Source organism: Salvelinus sp. IW2-2015, unplaced genomic scaffold (assembly GCF_002910315.2).
Source record: "Salvelinus sp. IW2-2015 unplaced genomic scaffold, ASM291031v2 Un_scaffold2112, whole genome shotgun sequence".
NCBI lineage: Eukaryota > Metazoa > Chordata > Actinopteri > Salmoniformes > Salmonidae > Salvelinus > Salvelinus sp. IW2-2015.
Window position 1 is genome coordinate 84,454 of NW_019943450.1, and position 24,463 is coordinate 108,916.

General features: G+C 43.0%; 1 protein-coding gene across 3 annotated transcripts; it reads left to right on the plus strand.

The window, feature by feature from the left end:
• Window positions 1-15,608: 15,608 nt before the first annotated feature.
• Window positions 15,609-23,188, plus strand: LOC112072974 (zinc finger CCCH domain-containing protein 14-like). 3 transcript variants are annotated; one of them, XM_024140343.2, is made up of 7 exons: window positions 15,609-15,697; window positions 15,833-15,947; window positions 16,117-16,157; window positions 16,787-16,941; window positions 17,142-17,515; window positions 17,654-17,838; window positions 18,545-18,822. In XM_024140343.2, the coding sequence occupies exons 4-7, from the start codon at window positions 16,932-16,934 to the stop codon at window positions 18,732-18,734; spliced, it is 759 nt and encodes a 252-aa protein (XP_023996111.2). In that variant the 5' UTR covers window positions 15,609-15,697; window positions 15,833-15,947; window positions 16,117-16,157; window positions 16,787-16,931; the 3' UTR covers window positions 18,735-18,822. The 3 variants fall into 3 exon arrangements, with proteins under 3 accessions (XP_023996111.2, XP_023996110.1, XP_070296099.1); XM_024140342.2 differs by lacking the exons at window positions 15,609-15,697; window positions 15,833-15,947; window positions 16,117-16,157 and adding an exon at window positions 22,914-23,188 and having other exon boundaries at window positions 17,139-17,515; window positions 18,545-18,650; XM_070439998.1 differs by lacking the exons at window positions 15,609-15,697; window positions 15,833-15,947; window positions 16,117-16,157 and having other exon boundaries at window positions 17,139-17,515; window positions 18,545-18,821.
• The last annotated feature ends 1,275 nt before the right edge of the window (window positions 23,189-24,463 follow it).

Consider the following 24,463-nt stretch of genomic DNA (forward strand, 5'->3'; position numbering starts at 1 on the left):
AGCATCTTCACAAGGTCCTTTCTGTTGTTCTGGGATTGATTTGCTCTTTCGCACAAAGTACGTTCATCTCTAGGAGACAGAACGCGTCTCCTTCCTGGTATGACGACTGCTGTGGTCCCATGGTGTTTATACTTGCGTACTATTGTTTGTACAGATGAACATGGTACCTTCAGGTGTTTGGAAATGCTCCAAGGGATGAACCAGACTTGTGGAGGTCTACAATTGTTTTTCTGAGGTCTTTGGCTGATTTCTTTTGATTTTTCCATGATGTAGAGCAAAGAGGCACTGATTTTGAAGGCAGGCCTTGAAATACATCCACAGGTACACCTCATTTGACTCAAATGATGTCAATTAGCCTATCAGAAGCTTTATAAAGCCATGACATCATTTTCTGGAATTTTCCAAGCTGTTGAAAGCACAGTCAACTTTAGTGTATGTAAACTTCTGACCCACTGGAATTGTGATACAGTGAATTATAAGTGAATAATCTGTCTGTAAACAATTGTTTGGAAAAATTACTTGTCCTACCGACTTGCCAAAAACTATAGTTGTGAAAGAAAATTTGTGGAGTGTATGGAACGAGTTTTAATGACTCCAACCTAAGTGTATGTAAACTTCCGACTTCAACTGTATGTATAATAGAACAGCCTGGGACTCTCTGAAAGGTACTATGGTACATAGAGAATGGCTGTCCTCTCTGACAGGGCACTATGGTATATAAAGAGCAGCTTGGCCTCTTGACAGGGCACTGTTGCATATAAAGAACAGTCTGGCCTCTCTGAAAAGGTACTGTGCTATATAAAAACAGTCTGGCCTCTCTGACAGGTACTGTGCATATAAAGAACAGTCTGGCCTCTCTGAAAGTACGTGCTATATAAAAACAGTCTGGCCTCTCTGAAAGGTACTGTGCTATATAAAGAACAGTCTGGCTCTCTGGAAAGGTACTAGTGCTTATAAAGAACAGTCTGGCCTCTCTGAAAGGTACAATGGTACAAAAGTGCTTTTCTTTTTCCATTCTAATGGACCAACACATTCTAGAAGCTTCAGTTTGCAGATAGATCCAGACCCTGACAGAGCCATTATATTCCTCATACAACTAACTAGAAAGCTGACAGAGCCATCCTATTCGCTCATATAATAAACCAGACCCTGACCAGAGCCATCCTATTCCTCATAATAACTAACCAGACCCTGACGGAGCCATCCTCTTCCTCATACAACTAACGCAGACCCTACAGAGCCATCCTATTCCTCATCATACTAACTAGACTGGCAGAGCCATCCTATAACTAACCAGACCCTGACAGAGCCATCCCTATTCCTCATTAACTAACCGACCCTGACAGAGCCATCCTATTCCTCATTATAACTAACCAGACCCTGACAGAGCCATCCTATTCCTCATTAACTAACCAGGACCCTGACAGAGCCATCATATTCCTCATATAACTAAACTAGACCCTGGCAGAAGCCATCCTATAACTAAACCGAGACCCTGACAGAGCCATCCTATTCCTCATTATACTACCAGACCTGACAGAGCCATTCCTATTCCTCATATAACTAACAGACCCTGACAGAGCCATCATATTCCTCAATATAACTAACCCAGACCCTGACAGAGCCACCTATAACAAACTAAAAGCTGACAGAGCCATCCTATTCTCATATAACTAACCAGACCTGACAGAGCCCCCTATAACAAAAAAAAAAAATAAGAAAAAAAAAAAAAAAAAAAAAAAAAAAAAAATAACTAGACCCTGACGAGCCATCCTATAAACTAACTAGAAGCTGACAAGAAGCCATCCTTATTCCTGCATATAACTAACTAGACCCTGACAGAGCCATCCTATTCCTCATATAACTAACCAGCCCTGACAGAGCCATCCTATTCCTCATATAACGAACCAGGACCCTGACAGAGCCCATCCTAGTTTTCCTCATATAACTTAACTAGAAGCTGACAAAGAGCCATCCTATTCCCATATTAACTAACCAGACCCTGACAGAGCCATCATATTCCTCATATAACTAACTAGACCCTGACAGAGCCTCCTTATTCCTTATACTAACCAAACTAGAAGCGACAGACTTCCTATTCCTCATAAATCACTAACTAGACCCCGGAACAGAGCCATCCTAATTCCTCATATAACTAACTTAGAAGCTGACAAGAGCCATCCTATTCCTCATATAACTAAATACAGAAGCTGACAGAGCCATCGTTCTCATATTCCCTGACATTATTCCTCCTAACTAACCAGACCCTGACAGAGCCATCCTATATTCCTCATATAACTAACCAGACCTGACAGAGCATCCATCAACTAGATCTCAAGCCATCATATACTCATTAACTAACTAGAACCCTGACAGAGCACAACTAACTGACAACCCATATTCCTCATATAACTAACGAGCCCCTGCAGAGCCATCCTATGTCCTCATATAAACTAACCAGACCCTGTGCAGACGCATCCTATTCTTATACTAACTAGACCTGAGCAGGGTCTCTATTCTCATTATAACTAACACGACCCTGACAGAGTCCATCCCTATTTCGCTCATATAACTAACGCAGACCCTGACAGACCATCGCAATTCCTCATATACACTAATTAGACCTGACAGCTATCTATAACTTTGAGCGACAGCCATCTTTCCTCATATAACTAACTGAAGCTGACAGAGCATCCTATTCTCATATAACTAACCAGACCCTGACAGAGCCATCCTATAATTACAACCAGATGCTGACAGGAGCCCATCCCTTTCCTCATATAACTAACTAGACCCTGACAGAGCCATTCCTATTCCTCAATATAACTAACTAGACCCCTGACAGAGCATCCTAATAAACTAACCAGACGCCTACAGAGGCCCTCCTATTCCTGCATTATAACTAACCTAGACCCTGACCAGAGCCATCCTATTCCTCATAATACTAAACCAGACCCTAACAGATGCCATCCTATAACTAACTAAAGCTGACAGCAGCCATCCTATTCCTCAAATAACTAAACCAGGACCCTGACAGAGCCATCCTATTCCCTCATATAACTAACCAGACCCTGACAGAGCCATCCTATTCCTTATATAACAGCTAGAAGCTAACAGAGGCCTCCTATTCCTCATATAACTAACTAGACCCTGACAGAGCCATCCATTTCCTCATATAACTAACTAGACCCTGCAGGAGCCATTCCTTTCCTCATATAAACTAAATCCAGACCCTGAACAGAGCATCCTATTCCTCATATAACAACTAGCCAAGCTGACAAGAGCCCTCCTAATTCCTCATATAAACTAAACTAGGACCCTGACAGAGCCATCTATTCCTCATATAACTAACTAGACCCTGACAGAGCCATCCTATTCTCATATAAACTAACTAGACCCTGACAGAGCGCATCCTATAACTAAAACTTGGACCCTGACAGAGCCATCCTATAACTAACCAAGACCCTGACAGAGCCATCCCTATTCCTCATATAACTAACCAGACCCTGACAGAGCTCCTAAAATAACTAGAATCTGACAGAGCCTCCTATTCTCATATAACTAACCCGACCCTGACCAGAGCATCCTATTTCCTCATATAACTAACCCAGACCTGACAGAGCCAGTCCTATAACTAACTAGAATCTGACAGAGCCACATATTCGCTCATATAACTAACTAGACCCTGACAGAGCCATCCTATTTCCTCCATATAACTAACCAGACACCTGGCAGAGCCATCCTATTCCTCATATAACTAACTAGACCCTGACAGAAGTATCCTATTCCTCATATACACACCAGGAGACCCTGACCAGGAGCCATCCTATTCCTCATATAACTAACCAGACCCTGGACAGCCATCCATTTCCTCATAACTAATTTAGGAAGCTGACAGAGCCATCCTATCCTCTATAACTAACTTGACAGCTGACAGGAGCCATCCTACTTCCTACATAACTAACTAGAAAGCTGACAGAGCCATCTTATTCCTCATATAACTAACCAGACCTGACAGAGCCATCCTATTCCCATATATAACTAAACCCAGACCCTGACAGAGCCATCCTATTCCTCATATAACTAACTAGAAACCCTGAACAGAGCCATCCTATAACTAACCAGACGCTGACAGAGCCATCCTATTCCTCATATAACTAACTAGACCCTGACGAGAGCCATCCTAATTCCTCATATAACCTAACTAGACCTGGACAGAGCCATCGCTAATAAACTACCAGACCCTGACAAATGCCCTCCTTATTCTCATATAACTAACTAACCCTGACAGAGGCCATCTATTTCCTCATATATACTAACCAGGACCCTAAAGAGCCATCCTATACTAACTAGAAGCTGACAGCGCCATCCTATTCCTCATATAACTAAGCCAGAACCTGACAGAGCCATCCTATTCCTCATATAACTAACCAGAAAACATGAACCAGAGCCTTCCTATTGCTCATATAAATAACTAGAAGCTGGACAGAGCCATCCTATTCCCTTATATTAACCAACACTTACATTATTAATCATTTACAGACACTCATATCCAGAGTAACTTTCAAGAGAAATTTGTGTTAAGTGCCTTTGCTCAAGGCTCTTTCGGGCAGTTTTTTTTCACCAGTCGCTCAGGGATTTTAAACCAGTGACCTTTCAGCATGGGCCCAACCTCTTAATTAAGAACTACCTGCCGCCAGGCTACCCTGCCGTAGGTACCTGCCGGCTAGGGGCTACCTGCCGCTAACACTACCTGCCGCTAGGCTTACCTGCCGCTAAACCCACTGGGAATGTGATGAAAGAAATAAAAGCTGAAATAAATCATTCTCTCTACTATTATTCTGACATTTCACTTTCTTAAAATAAAGTGGTGACCTAAGACAGGGGATTTGTACTAGGATTAAATGTCAGGAATTGTGAAAAACTGAGTTTAAATGTATGTAAACTTCTGACATCAACTGTATATCATAGTGCTTTTCAGAGATTCCAGGCTGTTCTCTATATAACATAGTGCATTTCCTACATCAACAGCACTGTGAGTAATATCAGCTCACTTGTCCATGGGAATAAGCTCCTGTACATTCTTCTTGCAGCAGAATTTATAATAACTCAAGGCTGTGTCTCAAATGGAACCCTATTCCCTACTCCCTACATAGTGCACTACTTTAGACCAGGGCCCATAACCACCCTATTTCCTACATAGTGCACTACTTTAGACCAGGGCCCATAACCACCCTATCCCCTACCTAGTGTACTACTTTAGACCAGAGAGCTACACACACAGTGACTTACTCTCCCCCGGGCAGTTTGGCAGCTGCAGGAGGACCAGCTGTAAATCAGGGGCAGCGGGTAGCCTAGTGATTAGAGTGTTGGACTAGTAACCGAATGGTTGCTGGATCGAATCCTCCTAGCTGACAAGGTAAAAATCTGTCATTCTGCCCCTGAACAAGGCAGTTAACCCAATGTTCCTAGGCTGTCATTGTAAATAAGAATTTGTTCTTTACTGACTTGCCTAGTTAAATAATAAAATCAGAGGTCTGCCAGGTGAAGGATAAGATAGCCTAGTGAAACCTGACTGAACTCACCACTGTATCTCCTGAAGAGCAGAGTTCAGTTTGGTGCAACCAGGCTACATGAGCAGAATCTCACAAACACAACCCGCTGATTTAACCCTTCAGATTTGGTGAAGAAAAATGCTATCTTCATCTGATGTCTCCTCACTCAATTTACAAGGCTGTGTTTTTTGTTCTTTGTCTAAAATGAGAAGTGAAATGTTTACTACCTAAAGCATGGAGCATTACATAGACCTAGAGTAATCAAGAAGAAAGTCCACCGGGTTCATTAAATGGAATTTCAGCCTATGTAATGTACGGTCTTCCCAATCAAGCTGCACTGTAAAGAAATAGTGTCGTTTCTTGTAAAACTGATTGTTTGGACTGCAGCTGTAGACCAGACGTAGCTGTGGTTTCCTCCTCCGTGCAGGTGTCTCCTCGGCTCAGACAGCTTGCGTCAGGTCATGTTACCCGACGCAGCCGGAACAGGAGCAATGAATTAACTCACAACACACTACTTTGTGTGTTCCCTTTGTCCTCTCTCTTTTCCACCTTCTCCCTTTCCACACTCTCTCTTTCCCCTCCATCCTATTCTTACGTCCTCCAGGCGGGATCAAGGAGTTCCTCACTGGTGAAACACGACCCCTGCCATGCTGCGTCCGACACACACACATACACGCGCGCGCGCAAACACACGCACATGCACACACCGCAGAATATCACTTTCATTAAAGAGTGAACAGGTTCCAAAAAAGACTGGGTGCCGCTGGAGTCCAGTGGCCTATTCTATTGTGATGATCAGGGAGACCTATTCTATTGTCATGGTGATCAGGGAGACCTATTCTATTGTCCTGATCAGGGAGACCTGTTCTATTGTCCTAATCAGGGAGACCTATTCTATTGTCATGGTGATCAGGGAGACCTATTCTATTGTCCTGATCAGGGAGACCTATTATATTGTCATGGTGATCAGGGAGACCTATTCTATTGTGATGATCAGGGAGACCTATTCTATTGTCCTGATCAGGGAGACCTATTCTATTGTCCTGATCAGAGAGACCTATTCTATTGTCCTGATCAGGGAGACCTATTCTATTGTCATGGTGATCAGGGAGACCTATTCTATTGTGATGATCAGGGAGACCTATTCTATTGTCATGGTGATCAGGGAGACCTGTTCTATTGTGATGATCAGGGAGACCTATTCTATTGTCATGATCAGGGAGACCTATTCTATTGTCATGGTGATCAGGGAGACCTGTTCTATTGTGATGATCAGGGAGACATATTCTATTGTCATGATCAGGGAGACCTATTCTATTGTCATGGTGATCAGGGAGACCTGTGCTATTGTGATGATCAGGGAGACCTATTCTATTGTCATGGTGATCAGGGAGACCTGTTCTATTGTCATGATGATCAGTTAGACCTATTCTATTGTCATGGTGATCAGGGAGACCTATTCTATTGTCATGATCAGGGAGACCTGTTCTATTGTCATGATGATCTGTTAGACCTATTCTATTGTCATGGTGATCAGGGAGACCTATTCTAGTGTCATGGTGATCAGGGAGACCTATTCTATTGTGATGATCAGGGAGACCTATTCTATTGTCCTGATCAGGGACCCCTATTCTATTGTGATAATCAGGGAGACCTATTCTATTGTCATGATCAGGGAGACATATTATATTGTCATGATCAGGGAGACATATTATATTGTGATAATCAGGGAGACCTATTCTATTGTGATGATCAGGGAGACCTATTATATTGTCCTGATCAGGGAGACCTGTTCTATTGTGATGATCAGGGAGACCTATTCTATTGTCATGATCAGGGAGACCTATTCTATTGTCATGATGATCAGGGAGACCTATTCTATTGTCATGATGATCAGGGAGAACCTATGCTATTGTCATGATGATCAGCGAGACCTATTCTTTGTCATGATCAGGGAGACTATTCTATTGTCATGATGATCAGGGAGCCTATTCTATTGTCATGATGATCAGGGAGACCTATTCTATTTGTCATGATGATCAGGGAGACATATTCTATTTGTCATGATGATCAGGGATACCTATTCTATTGTCATGATCAGGGAGACCTATTCTATTGTCATGATGATCAGAGAGACCTATTCTATTGTTATGTCTCCATGTGGGATGATTGAAAAGTCGGAAACATCCTCAGCTTACAGAGGCTTGTGTGTGTGTGTGTGTGTGTGTGTGTGTGTGTGTGTGTGTGTGTGTGTGTGTGTGTGTGTGTGTGTGTGTGTGTGTGTGTGTGTGTGTGTGTGTGTGTGTGGTTGTGTGTGGTGTGTGTGTGTGTGCGACACGCTTCACAGGACAATGAAGAGAAAAGACTGCAGACCTCCATGAGGCCCTGGGGTTGATGACGCTGTGACTGTGACGGTGACAGTGGTGTGTGATTTACTGTAAGAAGGACCTGTGACGCCTAACCGCAGCAACACCACAACCCAGAGTCACAGGCTCCACTGACGATCAGCTAGAAGAATGACCGAAAACCTGAAAAACACAGAACCCGCACACACACAGAAACACACGCGCACACACACACACACACACACACACACACACCAAACAGGAACACACACACACAATCTATACACACACAGGAACACACACACACATACACACACACACACACACACACACACAAATACCATTATAATTTTTGCAGGTGGAGACCCAGTCCAAACCAGATTGTCTTTGCTCCTCCTTACGCTGCTGAAATAAGAGTTGTCTATATTAGAGAGGGGTCGTTTGAGTTGCACTCAGGAGACTTTAGATATGTCAACACCTCACAAGGCAACAAATCATTGGCAAGGGGAAGCTGTGGGATGTCATCATGTGGTATTATCAGAGATCAGATTCAGATTAAGTTACTACTACATACAGAGAGACCTAGGGGCGTGTTAGGGGCGTGTTAGGGGCGTGTTGGGGGCGTGTTAGGGGCGTGTCCCTACAGCATTTCTAATCTAACCACCAGAAGCTATAGAGAAGCACAATCTCCAGCCATGTGGTTCTCCCTGATGAACATTGTTTAAAGTTCACTGGGTTCGTACAGCTGACTCGTAACTGTACCAGACTGTCTGTAATCAAACTGACTGACAGCTATTGAACGATCACCCATTGGGTTTAGATAAAGTACTGTAAATGGTTGAATGGAATCTGGCATTGTCTCAGTACTCCCTCTACAAGCACGTATAAAGATTCATCTTTTTTAACTAGGCAAGTCAGTTAAGAACAAATTCTTATTTACAACGACGGCCTACCTGGGAAACAGTGGGTTAATTGCCTTGTTGAGATTTCTTATTACTTTGTCAGCTCAGAGATTCAGATCAGGTTACTGGGCCAATGCTCTAACCACTAGGCTACCTGCTCTAACCACTAGGCTACCTGCTCTAACCACTAGGCTACCTGCTCTAACCACTAGGCTACCTGCTCTAACCACTAGGCTACCTGCTCTAACCACCAGGCTACCTGTCGCTAGGCTACCTGCTCTAACCACTAGGCTACCTGCCGCAACCACTAGGCTACCTGCCGCTAGGCTACCTGCCGCCCCTAAACTAAACACAAACGACATACAATATCTGAGATGACACCAGCTTATTGTCCCTGGCTGGCAGTCACAGAGGCAGAAGCGTAGGCTGTGGCTTTGACACTGTCAACAACAATGACACGCGAATGGACTCACCAGACAAGGGGGGCCTGAGGGAGAGAGAGAGAACCTTGTCTAGAAGGAGAGAGCGAGATCCTTCCTGTTGGGTGGCACTGAGCGGCTGCAAAACAGGAAGCTTTCCCTGAGAAGAAACAGAAAACAGACTGAAGAGAAGCGGTGGGCTGGTTCTCACATACATTTTTTTTTGTTGTTGCCCACATAAAAAAAAAAAAAGTTTTTTTGCCTTAGCACATCATCAAGCTTCGATTGTTTGAATCAGCTGTGTAGGGCTAGGGCAAAAAAAACAAAAGGTGCCAAACGTACACCTCTTGGAGTCCCCAGGACGGAGTTTGGAAAACACTGCCCTAAGGGACGCAACACCAAAGACAAAGCCAGGACGTAATACTACAGTAACCCCCCCCCGGACCTACCAGGTAGTGGTACTCAGGGCATTGTGTGACATCTGTAACATCTGTCGTCATTGGTCACCCACCCAAGCACTTTGCTTTACTTGGCATCGCGTCAGTAGGCCCAGGGGATAAAAACCATGAAACTGTTCTCATTTACATGTGTTTTTCCTAAGTCATATGTTTAATTCAGGCTGAGAAACTTGGTGTTATTGGCAGATTTGTATAAAAAAAATTATTGGCAAGGTCAAACAATTAATGTATAGATGGGTGACTTATTTTATAATTTGCCACACAGAAACCAGAGGCCATGCGTAACTGAGTCTAAAAGAATGGCACCGATTGACCTTTAGGAGGCACTGTAATAAGCAGCCTCACTTAAACCTTCATATCAGTCGTTGACCTTGAGACTTGAAATTTTGTATGTAGGGGTCTCTCCTCATGCTGAACAAATCTGACTCAAGGACCAATAAGGTCCGTCTGGATAGAATAAGACAAAATGAACACCGGTTCGTAGGCCCCATGCTACATCGCTTTTAACTTAGTTTGAGAAAAGCTAAGTCATTAAAGATTAAATTAACACCGGTATGTAGGTCCATGGTACATCTCTGAACTTAGTTTGATGAACCATGCTAACTTTGGCATTGATATCTTAAAAAAAAAAAAAAGGAAACTATTAATAATTCACTTTAGTGATGCTAATGTAACGCTAATGCTTAAAATAATCAGAAACAATCTTCTTCTCATGGACTAAAAATCAGATTCACTCCAAAGTTGGGCTTTGGATTCATCACAGTAATCCCTAAAGAGTTGGGGAAAATAACATTGATGCATTCAAAGATGCCCACACTAGAAATGCACATACGCTAATATGCTAAAATGCTACTATGCTAAGATGCTAAGATGCTAAGATGCTAAGATGCTAAGATGCTAAGATGCTAAGATGCTAAGATGCTAAGATGCTAAGATGCTAAGATGCTAAAATGCTACTATGCTACTATGCTAAGATGCTAAGATGCTAATATGCTAAAATGCTACTATGCTAAGATTCTAAGATGCTAAGGTGCTAAAATATGCTACAAATATTTGGTCTTCTCAAGAAAATATGACCATATGAAACCAAATTTGAGATGCAGACCGTATGGTACGCCTTAACTTAGTTGGTCAAAAGATGGCTGAGTTATTGACAAATCAAAAATTCTGATCAATCCACTCCACAGTGGCCTATCAACTTGTCATAGCTATCATGGGCGTCCCTAAGATTTTGGTATTGATATCTCAAAAAACAAGGAAACTATTAATAACTAATTCTTTGTATGTGTAATGGTAATCCTCAAAATCATTTGCAAGGGGTGCAGCCATGGGTGGGCGTGGGAGGGCATAAGCCTACCCACTGGGAAGCCAGGCCCAACCAATCAAAATGAGATTTTCCCCACAAAAAGGACTTTTACAGATAGAAATACTCCTCAGTTTCATCAGCTGTCCGGGTGGCTGGTCTCAGACAATACCACGGGTGAAGAAAACGGATGTGGAGGTTCTGGGCTGGCGTGGTTGCATGTGGTCTGCAGTTGTGAGGCCGGTTGGACGTACAGCCACGTTCTGTAAAACAACGTTAGAGACGACTTATAGTAGAGAAATTAACATTCCATTTTCTGGCAACAGATCTGGTGGACATTCCTGCAGTCAGGATGCCTCAAAAATACATCTGTGGCATTGTGTTGTGTGACAAAACTGCACATTTTAGAGTGGCCTTCTATTGTACGCAGGACAAGGTGCACCTGTGTAATGATCATGATGTTTAATCAGCTTCTTGATATGCCACACCTGACAGGTGGATGGATTATCTTGGCAAAGGAGAAATGCTCACTAACAGGGATGTAAACAAATTTGTGGACAAGATTTTTTGAGAAATAAGCTTTTTGTGCATTTCTGGGACCTTTTATTTCAGATAATGAAACATGGGACTAACACTTTACATGTTGTGTTTATATATTTGTTCAGTATATAAACTGGAAGTCCTGCCACTTGTACAGTCAATGTATTACAGCTGTGAGAGTCTATTGAAGTATTTTGGAATGCTAATGTGGAGTGTACCAAATAAGATTAAAATAATTTACACAAACAAAGAATTCAAAGATGACCAGAATATACCACTTAACTGACGCTGAAAATATTTGACACATATTAATTTCAACCATTATTCAAATTGACCCCAGAATTGGTATATAAACTCAATATATTAAGTAATGACTTGAAAAATGAATAACTGCTGAGTTCAAATCTACAACGCTAGATTAAACTTCACTTGCGTCAACCTAGTGGTATTGAGAGATTAACATGGTAACGCTTTCACTGCTTGCTTTGTCATCCAACTGATATTGTGTCCTTTCTGTCATCCTGTGAACACATGAGGTGAATGCAGTGGAGGCTGCTGAGGAGAGGACGGCTCCAGCCATTACCACGAGCCCGTCCTCCCCAATTAAGGTGCCACCAACCTGTGGTTGACTGAGATGTGTTCTGTTGAGCTGTTGAAGACGTTAAAGAGAGTTGACTGAGATGTGTTCTGTTGAGCTGTTGAAGTGAGTTGACTGAGATGTGTTCTGTTGAGCTGTTGAAGAGAGTTGACTGAGATGTGTTTTGTTGAGCTGTTGAAGTGAGTTGACAGATGTGTTCTGTTGAGCCGTTGAAGAGAGTTGACAGATGTGTTCTGTTGAGCTGTTGAAGAGAGTTTAATGAGATGTGTTCTGTTGAGCTGTTGAAGAGAGTTGACAGATGTGTTCTGTTGAGCTGTTGAAGAGAGTTGACAGATGTGTTCTGTTGAGCTGTTGAANGATGTGTTCTGTTGAGCTGTTGAAGAGAGTTGACAGATGTGTTCTGTTGAGCTGTTGAAGAGAGTTGACAGATGTGTTCTGTTGAGCTGTTGAAGTGAGTTGACAGATGTGTTCTGTTGAGCTGTTGAAGAGAGTTGTGTATAAACTGATACAAATTCACCACTGTTGTTTATAACAGTCACAGTCTGCCCCCTAGTGTTCATTGGTTAACCAACATGTAGGAGTGTACACTGACTGGACAAAACATTAGGAGCACCTTCTTAATTATAGATTTTTTATTCAAACTATTTTGGGAGGTAGATCAGCTTTAATATTGCAGATAGGTTGTAGCTTCCATCAATGTAATTATCAGCATCATTTCCAATCCCCCATATTTTATTTGTAAATATACAAGTACCAGTCAAAGGTTTTAGAACACCTACTTATTCAAGGATATTTCTTTATTTTGACACATTGTAGAATAATAGTGAAGACATCAAAACTATGAAATAACACATATGAAATTATGTATTTAACCTTTTATTTAACTAGGCAAGTCAGTTAAGAACAAATTCCTATTTACAATGAGGGCCTACCAAAATGCAAAAGGCGTCCTGCGGGGACGGGGGCTGGGATTAAAAATAAAAATAAATGTAATTAAAATATTGGACAAAACACTCATCACAACAAGAGAGACACAACACAACACTACATAAAGAGAGACCTAAGACAACAACATAGCATGGCAGCAACACATGACAACACAGCATGTTAGTAACACAACATGACAACAAGATGGTAGCAACACAACAAAACAACAACATGGTAGCAACACAACATGACAACAACATGGTAGCAACACAACCTGGCAGCAGCACAACATGGTAGCAGCACAAAACATGGTATAAACATTATTGGGCACAGACAACAGCACAAGGGGCAAGAAGGTAGAGACAAAAATACATAAGAGTGTCCATGATTGAGTCTTTGAATGAAGAGATTGAGATAAAACTGTCCAGTTTGACTGTTTGTTGCAGCTCATTCCAGTCGCTAGCTGCAGCGAACTGAAAAGACGAGCGACCCAGGGATGTGTGTGCTTTGGGGACCTTTAACAGAATGTGACTGGCAGAACAGGTGTTGTATGTGGAGGATGAAGGCTGCAGTAGATATCTCTATAGCTTCACAGAGTTCAACAAACAGACACATCTCAACATCAACTTTTCAGAGGAGACTGCATGAATCAGGCCTTCACGGTCGAATTTGAAGTGTCTTGTGTGTCTCTTTGGAACAGGGCACCCCTCAAGGGGGTTATATCTGACGTCTCATAGGAAGTCGATTTTGAAGAGATTAAAAAATATTCCTGCAGTGATTGAAGCACGTCGGATGAATCGTGTGCTGAATGGTGAAAACGTGAAGAGTCTATCTGTTCTTTTGTTTTTGATATGGAGTCTCTCCCTACTCAAGTGAAGTTAGGGTATATTAACTACAGAGTCAGAGCATTTATCCCAAGACCAACGCAGCGGCATCATTGTAAAGCTTTTGGTCATATAGCAAGTGTTTGCAGAAGGGAGAAGCCGAGATGTCCAAGTTGTGGAAAGGATCATATTATGTGTTATAAAAGTGAGGTGGGAACCATGAAGCCACGTCTTTCGAATGCCCCACAAGGGTGAAAGAGAACGAGGTGGCCAAAGTCAGGGTTGTACTGAGCATTTCATATGCAGCAGCTGTGAAAAGGGTTGAGAGGTTGAATGGTGCATCAGAAGAGTTCATGGTAGCGGATAGGCCTACACTGCAGGATGCAGGGGTTGCCTTTCACCAGCAGGATCCTGACATTTTTAAGGTTAAGATGGTGGACTTTGTGGCCTTTATAGCTGTGGTAATTAATGGCACTGACAAGGTGGAGACTAGGTCCAGGAAGATAGAAATCGTAGTGATTGCGGTGGAGCGGTTCCCAAGGCTGAAAGATTTTCAGCAAAAGAGTTACATGGAATATTGGCACAAGCTGTACCATCCTCTCAGGTCCTAGAGCCTGAAAAGGGAGATATGGAGAACTACAAGAAGGAAGAAGTAGGTTTTGTTTTGTTTGTTTTGGAAATGTACTATTTTTATTAGGGTGGATTAAGTTTTACTATTATGTATGGATTTATTTATTTGTATTTTATTTTTTGGGTTAACACCTTTTGGGGTGTAGTCCGCCATAAAACCCACAGAGGAAGAAGAACAACAACAAGGTCCCGGAAACCACGTATCTTTTAAAACAATCAATATGTGTGTTTCTTTTAAGGTCTTTGTATAATCTGTCATTTGTGTTACCCTCTAGCATATGTTATCATTGTCTATTTGTATACTTCTTGTATGTATACAGATTATTCTCCATTAAAAAAATAGCAGGTATCTAGTCCTGAGCCTCCACTATCCCATACCCCATACCATATCCCATACCAACAGCAATAATACTACTATTTGTCTTGGAAACGTAGCTAGCTACTGTACCCTTACCAGCAACTGATAAAAACTATTTTCACACGACTTCGATACGGAAGTGACTTTTTCGTGGCAGGTTGGGAGAATTAACGTTGCATGTTAGGAGACTAAGGTTAGGAAAGGGTTAGCGAAAATGCTCTCCAACCATCGAAGTGGCGTAAAAAGTGTGTCCCACGTCCCTTTGCAACGAAAGCTAGCGTTTCTATTTGACAGATTCAGGTAGGTCCCTCACTGTTTGCTGAACCTGTCCAATAGAAACACTAGTTTTCGTTGCAAAAACGGAACGTTTTCAAACTGTTTGGAGTAATGGGGTTTAATCAGTAGTCCAAACAGTTGCAAAACGACGATAGAAACGAGAGTTTCTATTGGACAAATGCAGGTTGGTCCATCCCTGTTTGCTTCCGTTTAAGAAACGTTTTGCAACAGAATCGGCGGAATGAATACACCCTAAGTAACGCTAGCTAGGTAACCCATGAGAAAATTTGTGTAAAGGTGTCGAAAAATACAATGACATCTAATTACACTTTATGCTTGCGTTTTGGCATGATATGAATTGCTCTGAACGTTATCCAGATAAATATAGCTACGTTAGCTAGCCAGGCAAGGGAATGCGAGAGAGTCATTGCAAACATGTAACGTTACAGTAGCTAGGTTGTCTTTTTGACCAAGGCTAGCAATTCACAATGTATTTTTTTAATATACTTTTTTTTTTTGTCTGCTATCAAGGGGAAACTTCAAGAACTTGATGCCTATGTTGGTAAGTGTAAATATCATCAGCGTTTGAACTCCTGTGCATCAGCTGCAATCTTGACTGTTTACCTTCTGAAAGGGGTTGTAGAATCCCTTGCTTCAGATGTGATTCTGTTAACTGTCGTAACTGTGTCTCCCCAAGATGAAGAGCTACCAGACTATATCATGGTGATGGTGGCCAACAAGAAGACATCACAGCAGATGTCTGACGACCTGGCCCTCTTCCTTGGAAACAATACCATCAAGTTTACTGTCTGGTATGTAGCTAACCAGCTAGGTCTGGTCCCAGATCTGTTTGTACTATTTTGCCAAATTCTAAGGTAATTGAATTGCTGTTTGGCAAGACGGCACAAACAGATCTGGGACCAGGTTATAGCTAGTTAGGTGTAAACGCTTCTCCTAACCCTGGTGTGTTGTCATTAACAGGTTACACGGAGTCCTGGAGAAACGGAGGTCTGTGGCAGTAGGTAAATTCAGGTTACACCAAAGGAGTCTGTGCTTTCACTGAAAGTAATACTGTAGCGGCTGGTGAGAGAGGGTATCACCCTATCAGAGATCTACTGTAGCGGCTGGTGAGAGAGGGTATCACCCTATCAGAGAAGGTGGGGTGGGGGCTGGGTGAGAAGAAAGCAATGAGCGTTATCATCTCAATCCAAGCTATGATTAATGGCAGGTAGGTTGGCGGTGTCGCTGGTGAAGAGCACGTCGCTAGATCACTGCGTAATAACTATGTCTTAGAGAGATAGGCACGTGTATGCGGTTGGATGAAGACGAGGGCTATCACGGCTATGCAGAGATCTACTGTAGCGGCTGGTGAGAGAGGGTATCACCCTATCAGAGATCTACTGTAGCGGCTGGTGAGAGAGGGTATCACCCTATCAGAGATCAAGAGAACCCGAAATGGTTATGTAACAGACTTCAAGGCCAGGGTCGTTATAATACTGTAATATAAAGTAATCTTGTGTGTTGAGTGTCTACTCTTTTCTGTTCTTGAATAGAGACAATGCATTTTTAAACAATTGCTATATCTGTTGACATGTGTTATCTGTCCATGTGTAACTAAATTGACAATCTCTCTCTCCGTGTGTATATCTAGAACCAGAGTCGATGAGGCCTCCGCTCTACTCTGAAGCTGGCATCTCAGCTGCGAAGAGCCAGAGGAAGGGTGGGGGGGTCAAAGGGGCTTGTGGTGTCCAGTTCGCTCTCTGATAGGACGGAGGCCCGCGTGTCCAGCTCCGCCCATGAGCACAGGTAAGTGTTGATTTTTGAGACATGGATTAAATGTTGAAAATATCACTGTTCTAGTTGGCTTTGATAATGTGGAAGAGCCCTAACACTAACTCATAAGACCTCTGAAGACCTACATGTCGTTCAAGAGCTTCAGCATTTTATCGAAAGCAAACAGCCCAGCTTTTGACTCTCACTAACTGTACTGCCATTCTGTCTAGAAGGGTCTCCTCAGACAAGACCTCCCCGTCCAGCTGTACCTCCACGGTCGAGCCCCAGGTGGACTCCTCCGAGGAGGTCATCGACATCAAACCCGAGCTGGACGATGAACTCATCGGCGAGGACCCCGTGGACATGGGCGTCCTGCCTGGTCGCCTGCGTGGATCTAACTCTGGAGGAAGAGGAGTTCGGGCGGCGACTCAGATCTACCAGCCGCCCCCAGGGCAGGCCTTCCTCAGGGTCAGGCAGGTCGGCAGACGCCTACAGGTCGTCAGAGGGATCCTCGGGGTCTCACAGCAGGCATCAGCACGGCAGCTATCACATGGATAGTAGGAGCAGCAGAGACTGCAGGGCATACAGAGTTGGAGGCAGCAGCAGGGTACAGATAACCTTCACCAAACTGTGTGTATGTGGTCCATGTTAGTTAGTTGAATAAAAGCGGACTACAGATTACGCTCTTACACCTTCACATCAATATTGCTTTTTTTCTAACTGTCTTTTCTGCTGTTGTCTCCAGCACCCGGAGTGGGAAACAAGGAAGCGTAAGGCCCCAGTGGTGAGCTCCGTGGTGCGGGTGAACCAGGCGGCTGACGAGGGTCCAGACAGTGACGAGCTGGAGGAGGAGGATGACGAGGAGGATGAAGGATACGGCGTCAAGAGCATGTCCAGCAGAGTGTCCATGCCTTCCAAACCAGAACACAGGTAAGAGAACGCACACAGCATCACTGTCTCTCTTTTATGCTCTCTCCTTTTCACTACATGTTATCTACTCTGTATTTCTTTTGTTAAATTGTAGCTCTTACTCCCAGTTAGTTCAAGTGGAAGCCTGAGGACATTTAGTTAGAGGGGAAGCCTGAGGACATTTAGTTAGAGTGGAAGCGCTGAAGGAACATTTAGTTAGAGTGGAAGCCTGAGGACATTTAGTTAGAGTGGAAGCCTGAGGACATTTAGTTAGAGTGGAAGCCTGAGGACATTTAGTTAGAGTGGAAGCCTGAGGACATTTAGTTAGAGTGGGAAGTTAATAATTGTTCTAACAGCAGTGGGTTTTTTCTTAGTTTGTCTTCCTGCAGTGACTCCTCCCCAGTCCAGAAGTGTCTGTTCTTTCTTCCCAGAGTGTAAGAAGATGAGCTTCCTGTTCTACCATCCCAAGGTCAGATACTAATAATGATTGAGGGCTTATTTTTGTGTGTGTGTGTGTGTGTGTGTGTGTGTGTGTGTGTGTGTGTGTGTGTGTGTGTGTGTGTGTGTGTGTGTGTGTGTGTGTGTGTGTGTGTGTGTGTGTGTGTGTTGTGGGTGTGTGTGTGTGTGTGTGTGTGTGTGTATTCTATTCTGTTAACTAACATGTTGTGGTATCAATGAAGACGTGGCTGATCATGAAGAAGACTGTAGCGTGTTCTGTCTCTGTCAGCCTTGTAGGTTTGGAGCCCAGTGTAAACGTACTGGCTGCACCTTCTACCACCCCACTGCCTCGGTCCCTCCCAGACACGCCCTCAAGTGGACTAAGGCCAGAGCAGGTAACCAGGCATTACACATACTTAGTATTACCTACCAGAGCAGGTAATTACACAGACTTAGTATTACCTACCCAGAACAGGTAATTACATACTTAGTATTACCTACCCAGAACAGGTAATTAAACATACTTAGTATTACCTACCCAGAACAGGTAATTACACATACTTAGTATTACCTACCCAGAACAGGTAATTACACATACTTAGTATTACCTACCCAGAACAGGTAATTACACATACTTAGTATTACCTACCCAGAAAGGTATTACATACTTAGTATTACCTACCCAGAACAGGTAATTACACATACTTAGTATTACCTACCCAGCACAGGTAATTCACATACTTAGTATTACCTACCCAGAACAGGTAATTACACATACTTAGTATTACTACCCAGAACAGGTAATTACCATACTTAGTATTCCTACGAGGTAATTACACATACTTAGTATTACCTACCAGAACAGGTAATTACACATACTTAGTATTACCTACCCAGAACAGGTAATTACACATACTTAGTATTACCTACCCGAACAGGTAATTACACATACTTAGTATTACCTACCAGACCAGGTATTAACATACTTAGTATTACTACCCAGACAGGTAATTACACATACTTAGTATTACCTACCCAAAACAGGTAATTACACATACTTAGTATTACCTACCAGAACAGGTAATTCACTACTTAGTATTACTACCAGAAGGTAATTACACATACTTAGTATTACCTGCCAGAACAGGTAACCAGATGCACAATAACACAGTATTATTATATTAGTATTATTATTAGTATCACAAAGTATTCATACCCCTTTACTTTCTGTACAACAACATTTTGTTGTTATCAAGTGGGATTGAAATGGATTTGTCTTTTTTTTTTTTTTTTTTTGTCAACTAGCGACACAGAATACTATGTCAAAGTGGGACAAAAAAAACTAACATTTGTAAAAATGTTTTTGGTTAGATGAGTAAGTCAACCCCCTGAGTAGTCAACCCCCTGAGTAGTCAACCCCCTGAGTAGTCAACCCCTGAGTAGTCAACCCCCTGAGTAGTCAACCCCCTGAGTAGTCACCCTGAGTAGTCAACCCCCTGAGTAGTCAACCCCCTCAGTAGTCAACCCCCTCAGTAGTCAATACATGTTAGAAGCACCTTTGGCAGCGATTACAGCTGTGAGGATTTTTTTTATGGGTAAGTCTCTAAGAGCTTTTCACACCTCGATTGTACAATATTTGGCAATTTTTATTATTTTCTAAATTCTTCAAGCTCTGTCAAATTGGTTGTTGATCATTTCTAAACAGCCATTTTCAGGTCTTGCCATATATTTAAGTCAAAACTGTAACTTGGCCACTCAGGAACATTCAATGTCTTCTTGGTAATCAACTCGTAGTGTATATTTGGTCTTGTGTTTTAGATTATTGTCCTGCTGAAAGGTGAATTAAACTCTGTCTGGTGGAAAGCAGGTTTTCCTCTAGGATTTTGACTTCTGTTTCTATTTATCCAAAAAACTAATTCCTAGTCCTTGCTAATGACAAGCATACCTATAAAATGATGAGTGGTACTCAGTGACGTGTTGGATTTGCCCCAAACTGAACACTTTGTATTCAGGACATAAAGTTCATTTCTTTGCCACATTTTTTCAGTTTTACTTCAGTGCCTTGTTGCAAACAGGATGCATGTTTTTTTAATATTTGTATTCTGTACAGGCTTCCTTTTCACTCTGTCAATTTAGGTTGATCCATCATCAGTTTTCTCCTATCACAGCCTTTACACTCTGTAAGTCACCATTGGCCTCATGGTGAAATCCCTGAGCAGTTTCCTTCCTCTCCGGCAACTGAGTTAGGAAGGACGCCTGTATCTCTGTAGTGACTGGGTGTATTGATACACCATCCACAGTGTAATTAATAAATGCTCAAAGGGATATTCAATGTCTGTTTTATTTATTTTATTTTAACCTATCTACAAATAAGTGCCCTTCTTTTACGAGGCATTGGAAACTCTCCCTGGTCTTTGTGGTTTAAATCTGTTTTTTTTTATCCACGGCCCGATTGAGGGAACTCACAGATAATTGTAAACTCAGCAAAAAAAGAAACGTCCCTTTTTCAGGACCCTGTCTTTCAAAGATAATTCATAAAAATCAAAATAACTTCACAGATCTTCATTGTAAAGGGTTTAAACACTGTTTCCCATGCTTGTTCAATGAACCATTAACAATTAATGAACATGCACCTGTGGAACGGTCATTAAGACACTAACAGCTTACAGACGGTAGGCAATTAAGGTCACAGTTATGAAAACTTAGGACACTAAAGAGGCCTTTCTGCTGACTCTGACAAACACCAAAAGAAAGACGCCCAGGGTCACTGCTCATCTGTGTGAACGTGCCTTGGGCATGCTGCAAGGAGGCATGAGGACTGCAGATGTGGCCAGGGCAATAATTTGCAATGTCCGTACTGTGAGACGCCTAAGACAGCGCTACAGGTAGACAGGAGGGACAGCTGATCGTCCTCGCAGTGGCAGACCACGTGTAACAACACCTGCACAGGATTGGTACATCCGAACATCACACCTGCGGGACAGTTACAGGATGACAACAACAACTGCCCGAGTTACACCAGGAACACACACTCCCTCCATCAGTGCTCAGACTGTCCCCAATAGGCTGAGAGAGGCTGGACTGCGGGCTTGTAGGCCTGTTGTAAGGCAGGTCCTCACCAGACATCACCGGCAACAACGACGCCTATGAGCACAAACCCACCGTCGCTGGACCATACAGGACTGGGAAAAAGTGCTCTTCACTGACGAGTCGTGGTTTTGTCTCATCAGGGGTGATGGTCGGATTCGCGTTTATCATCGAAGGAATGAGCGTTACACCGAGGCCTGTACTCTGGAGCGGGATCGAGGTGGAGGGCCCATCATGGTCTGGGGCGGTGTGTCACAGCATCATCAGACTGAGCTTGTTGTCATTGCAGGCAATCTCAATGCTGTGTGTTACAGGGAAGACATCCTCCTCCCTCATGTGGTACCCTTCCTGCAGGCTCATCCTGACATGACCCTCCAGCATGACAATGCCACCAGCCACACTGCTCGTTCTGTGCGTGATTTCCTGCAAGACAAGAATGTCAGTGTTCTGCCATGGCCAGCGAAGAGCCCGGCTCTCAATCCCATTGAGCACGTCTGGGACCTGTTGAATCGGGGGGTGAGGGCTAGGGCCATTCCCCCCAGAAATGTCCGAGGTCTTGCAGGTGCCTTGGTGGAAAATTGGGGTAACATCTCACAACAAGAACTGGCAAATCTGGTGCAGTCCATGAGGAGGAGATGCACTGCAGTACTTAATGCAGCTGTGCCACACCAGATACTGACTGTTACTTTTGAATTTGCAACCCCCCCCCCCCCCTTTGTTCAGGGACACATTATTCAATTTCTGTTAGTCACATGTCTGTGGAACTTGTTCAGTTTATGTCTCAGTTGTTGAATCTTGTCATGTTCATACAAATATTTACACATGTAAGTTTTGCTGAAAATAAACGCAGTTGACAGTGAGAGGATGTTCTTTTTCTTGCTGAGTTTGTGTGGGATACAGAGATGAGGTAGTCATTCAAAAATCATGTTAAACACTTCTTGCACAGAGTCCAGAAATCTTGCTTGTTTGTAGGTGACCAAATACTTATTTTCCACCATAATTTGCAAATAAATTCATTAAAAATCCTACAATGTGATTTTCTGGATTTTTTTTCCTCATTTTGTCTGTCATAGTTGAAGTGTACCTATGATGAAAAGTACAGGCCTCTCTCATCTTTTTAAGTGGGAGAACTTGCACAATTGGTGGCTGACTAAATACTTTTTTGCCCCACTGTATGAACAATTTCACTTTGACATGATTGGGTATTGTGTGTAGGCTAGTGACATATCTCAATTTAATATATATTTTATTGAGGCTGTAACCCATTTATTTTTATTTTTTTTATCAAGAATGTGTGAATACTTTCTGAAGGTCTTGTACCTCGTATTACCTACGCAGAGGACAAACTCTCTAAATAGTTAACACCCATTTTAAAATGACTATCATTGTCATGTCTGGGTTTGTCTACAGTTAAAGCACGGATATGTTATTTTGCATTTTGATAATTTTCTCGTTCTACTCAACATTTTTTTACTGGCACGTTTGTTTTAAGTCTAAGTGACTTCTTTCATGAGTCTGATCACCAAACTGTGTTCTGGTTTGTCCTAATGCAGCGATTTTTGTTTTTCTAGCTAGACTACAAGAGACGAGCAGCCGAGACTGACTGAATCCAGATGATGTGAAGCTATTGAAGATGTGATGACGCTATTCAGTTATTTTAATTTTTTTAATTCCCTTATGGTTTAATTATCAACGATCTGGTCAGTCTTTTTATTTGCTTTTATAAATTTTTTATTTGTGAAACAGATTTTTTAAAACCGGACAACTTACAGGGTTTTATAAAGTGGTGGTACGGCACATTTTTTTTTATATTACTGAAAGTATATTAAAGTACTCCACATGTCAAGTTGTTGGTCTGTGTGTTTTCAATTTAGCCGGAGCCAACTGGGAACGAGAGGTGTTTTCATTACACTGCTAGACCGACTGGGTGCCACCCCTAAAAATCTGTCTGGACCTGCCGTTTCCACACATCAATCAATTAAATTAATTTTTATAAAGCCTTTTTTTTACATCAGCAATTGTCACAAAAAAAAGTGCTTAACAGAAACCCAGCCTAAAACCACAAAGAGCAAACAATACAGAGACTGAAGCACAGTGGCCAGAAAAAAACTCCCTAGAAAGGCAAGAACCTAGGAAGAAACCTAGAGAGGAACAGCCTCGAGGAGCTGACCAGTCCTCTTCTGGCTGTTCTCAGAGCCTGGTTTCTCTGGTCTACCAAGAACTGCCAGAAGAGGACTGGCCACCCCTCAGAGCCTGGTTTCTCTAGTCTACCGAGGGGTGACCAGTCCTCTTCTGGCTGTTCTCAGAGCCTGGTTTCTCTAATCTACCGAGGGGTGACCAGTCCTCTTCTGGCTGTTCTTAGAGCCTGGTTTCTCTAGTCTACCGAGGGGTGACCAGTCCTCTTCTGGCTGTTCTCAGAGCCTGGTTTCTCTAGTCTACCGAGGGGTGACCAGTCCTCGTCTGGCTGTCTTAGAGCCTGTGTCTCTAGTCTACCGAGGGGTGACCAGTCCTCTTCTGGCTGTTCTCAGAGCCTGGTTTCTCTAGTCTACCGAGTGGACCAGTCCTCGTCTGGCTGTTCTTAGAGCCTGGTTTCTCTAGTCTACCGAGGGGTGACCAGTCCTCTTCGGCTGTTCTCAGAGCCTGGTTTCTCTAATCTACCGAGGGGTGACCAGTCCTCTTCTGGCTGTCCTCAAGGCCTGGTTTCTCTAGTCTACCGAGGGGTGACCAGTCCTCTTCTGGCTGTTCTTAGAGCCTGGTTTCTCTAGTCTACCGAGGGTGACCAGTCCTCTTCTGGCTGTCCTCAGAGCCTGGTTTCTCTAGTCTACCGAGGGGTGACCAGTCCTCTTCTGGCTGTTCTTAGAGCCTGGTTTCTCTAGTCTACCGAGGGGTGACCAGTCCTCTTCTGGCTGTTCTTAGAGCCTGGTTTCTCTAGTCTACCGAGGGGTGACCAGTCCTCTTCTGGCTGTCCTCAGAGCCTGGTTTCTCTAGTCTACCGAGGGTGACCAGTCCTCTTCTGGCTGTTCTTAGAGCCTGGTTTCTCTAGTCTACCGAGGGGTGACCAGTCCTCTCTGCTGTTCTTAGAGCCTGGTTTCTCTAGTCTACCGAGGGGTGACCATGCCTC

Bases quoted from the DNA above. Each gene is read 5' to 3' on its own strand.
- LOC112072974 (XM_070439998.1), top strand. The intron at 17,516-17,653 runs GTACAGATAACC...TGTTGTCTCCAG, and splicing joins GAGTTGGAGGCAGCAGCAGG to CACCCGGAGTGGGAAACAAG. The intron at 17,839-18,544 runs GTAAGAGAACGC...TGTCTCTGTCAG, and splicing joins CCTTCCAAACCAGAACACAG to CCTTGTAGGTTTGGAGCCCA.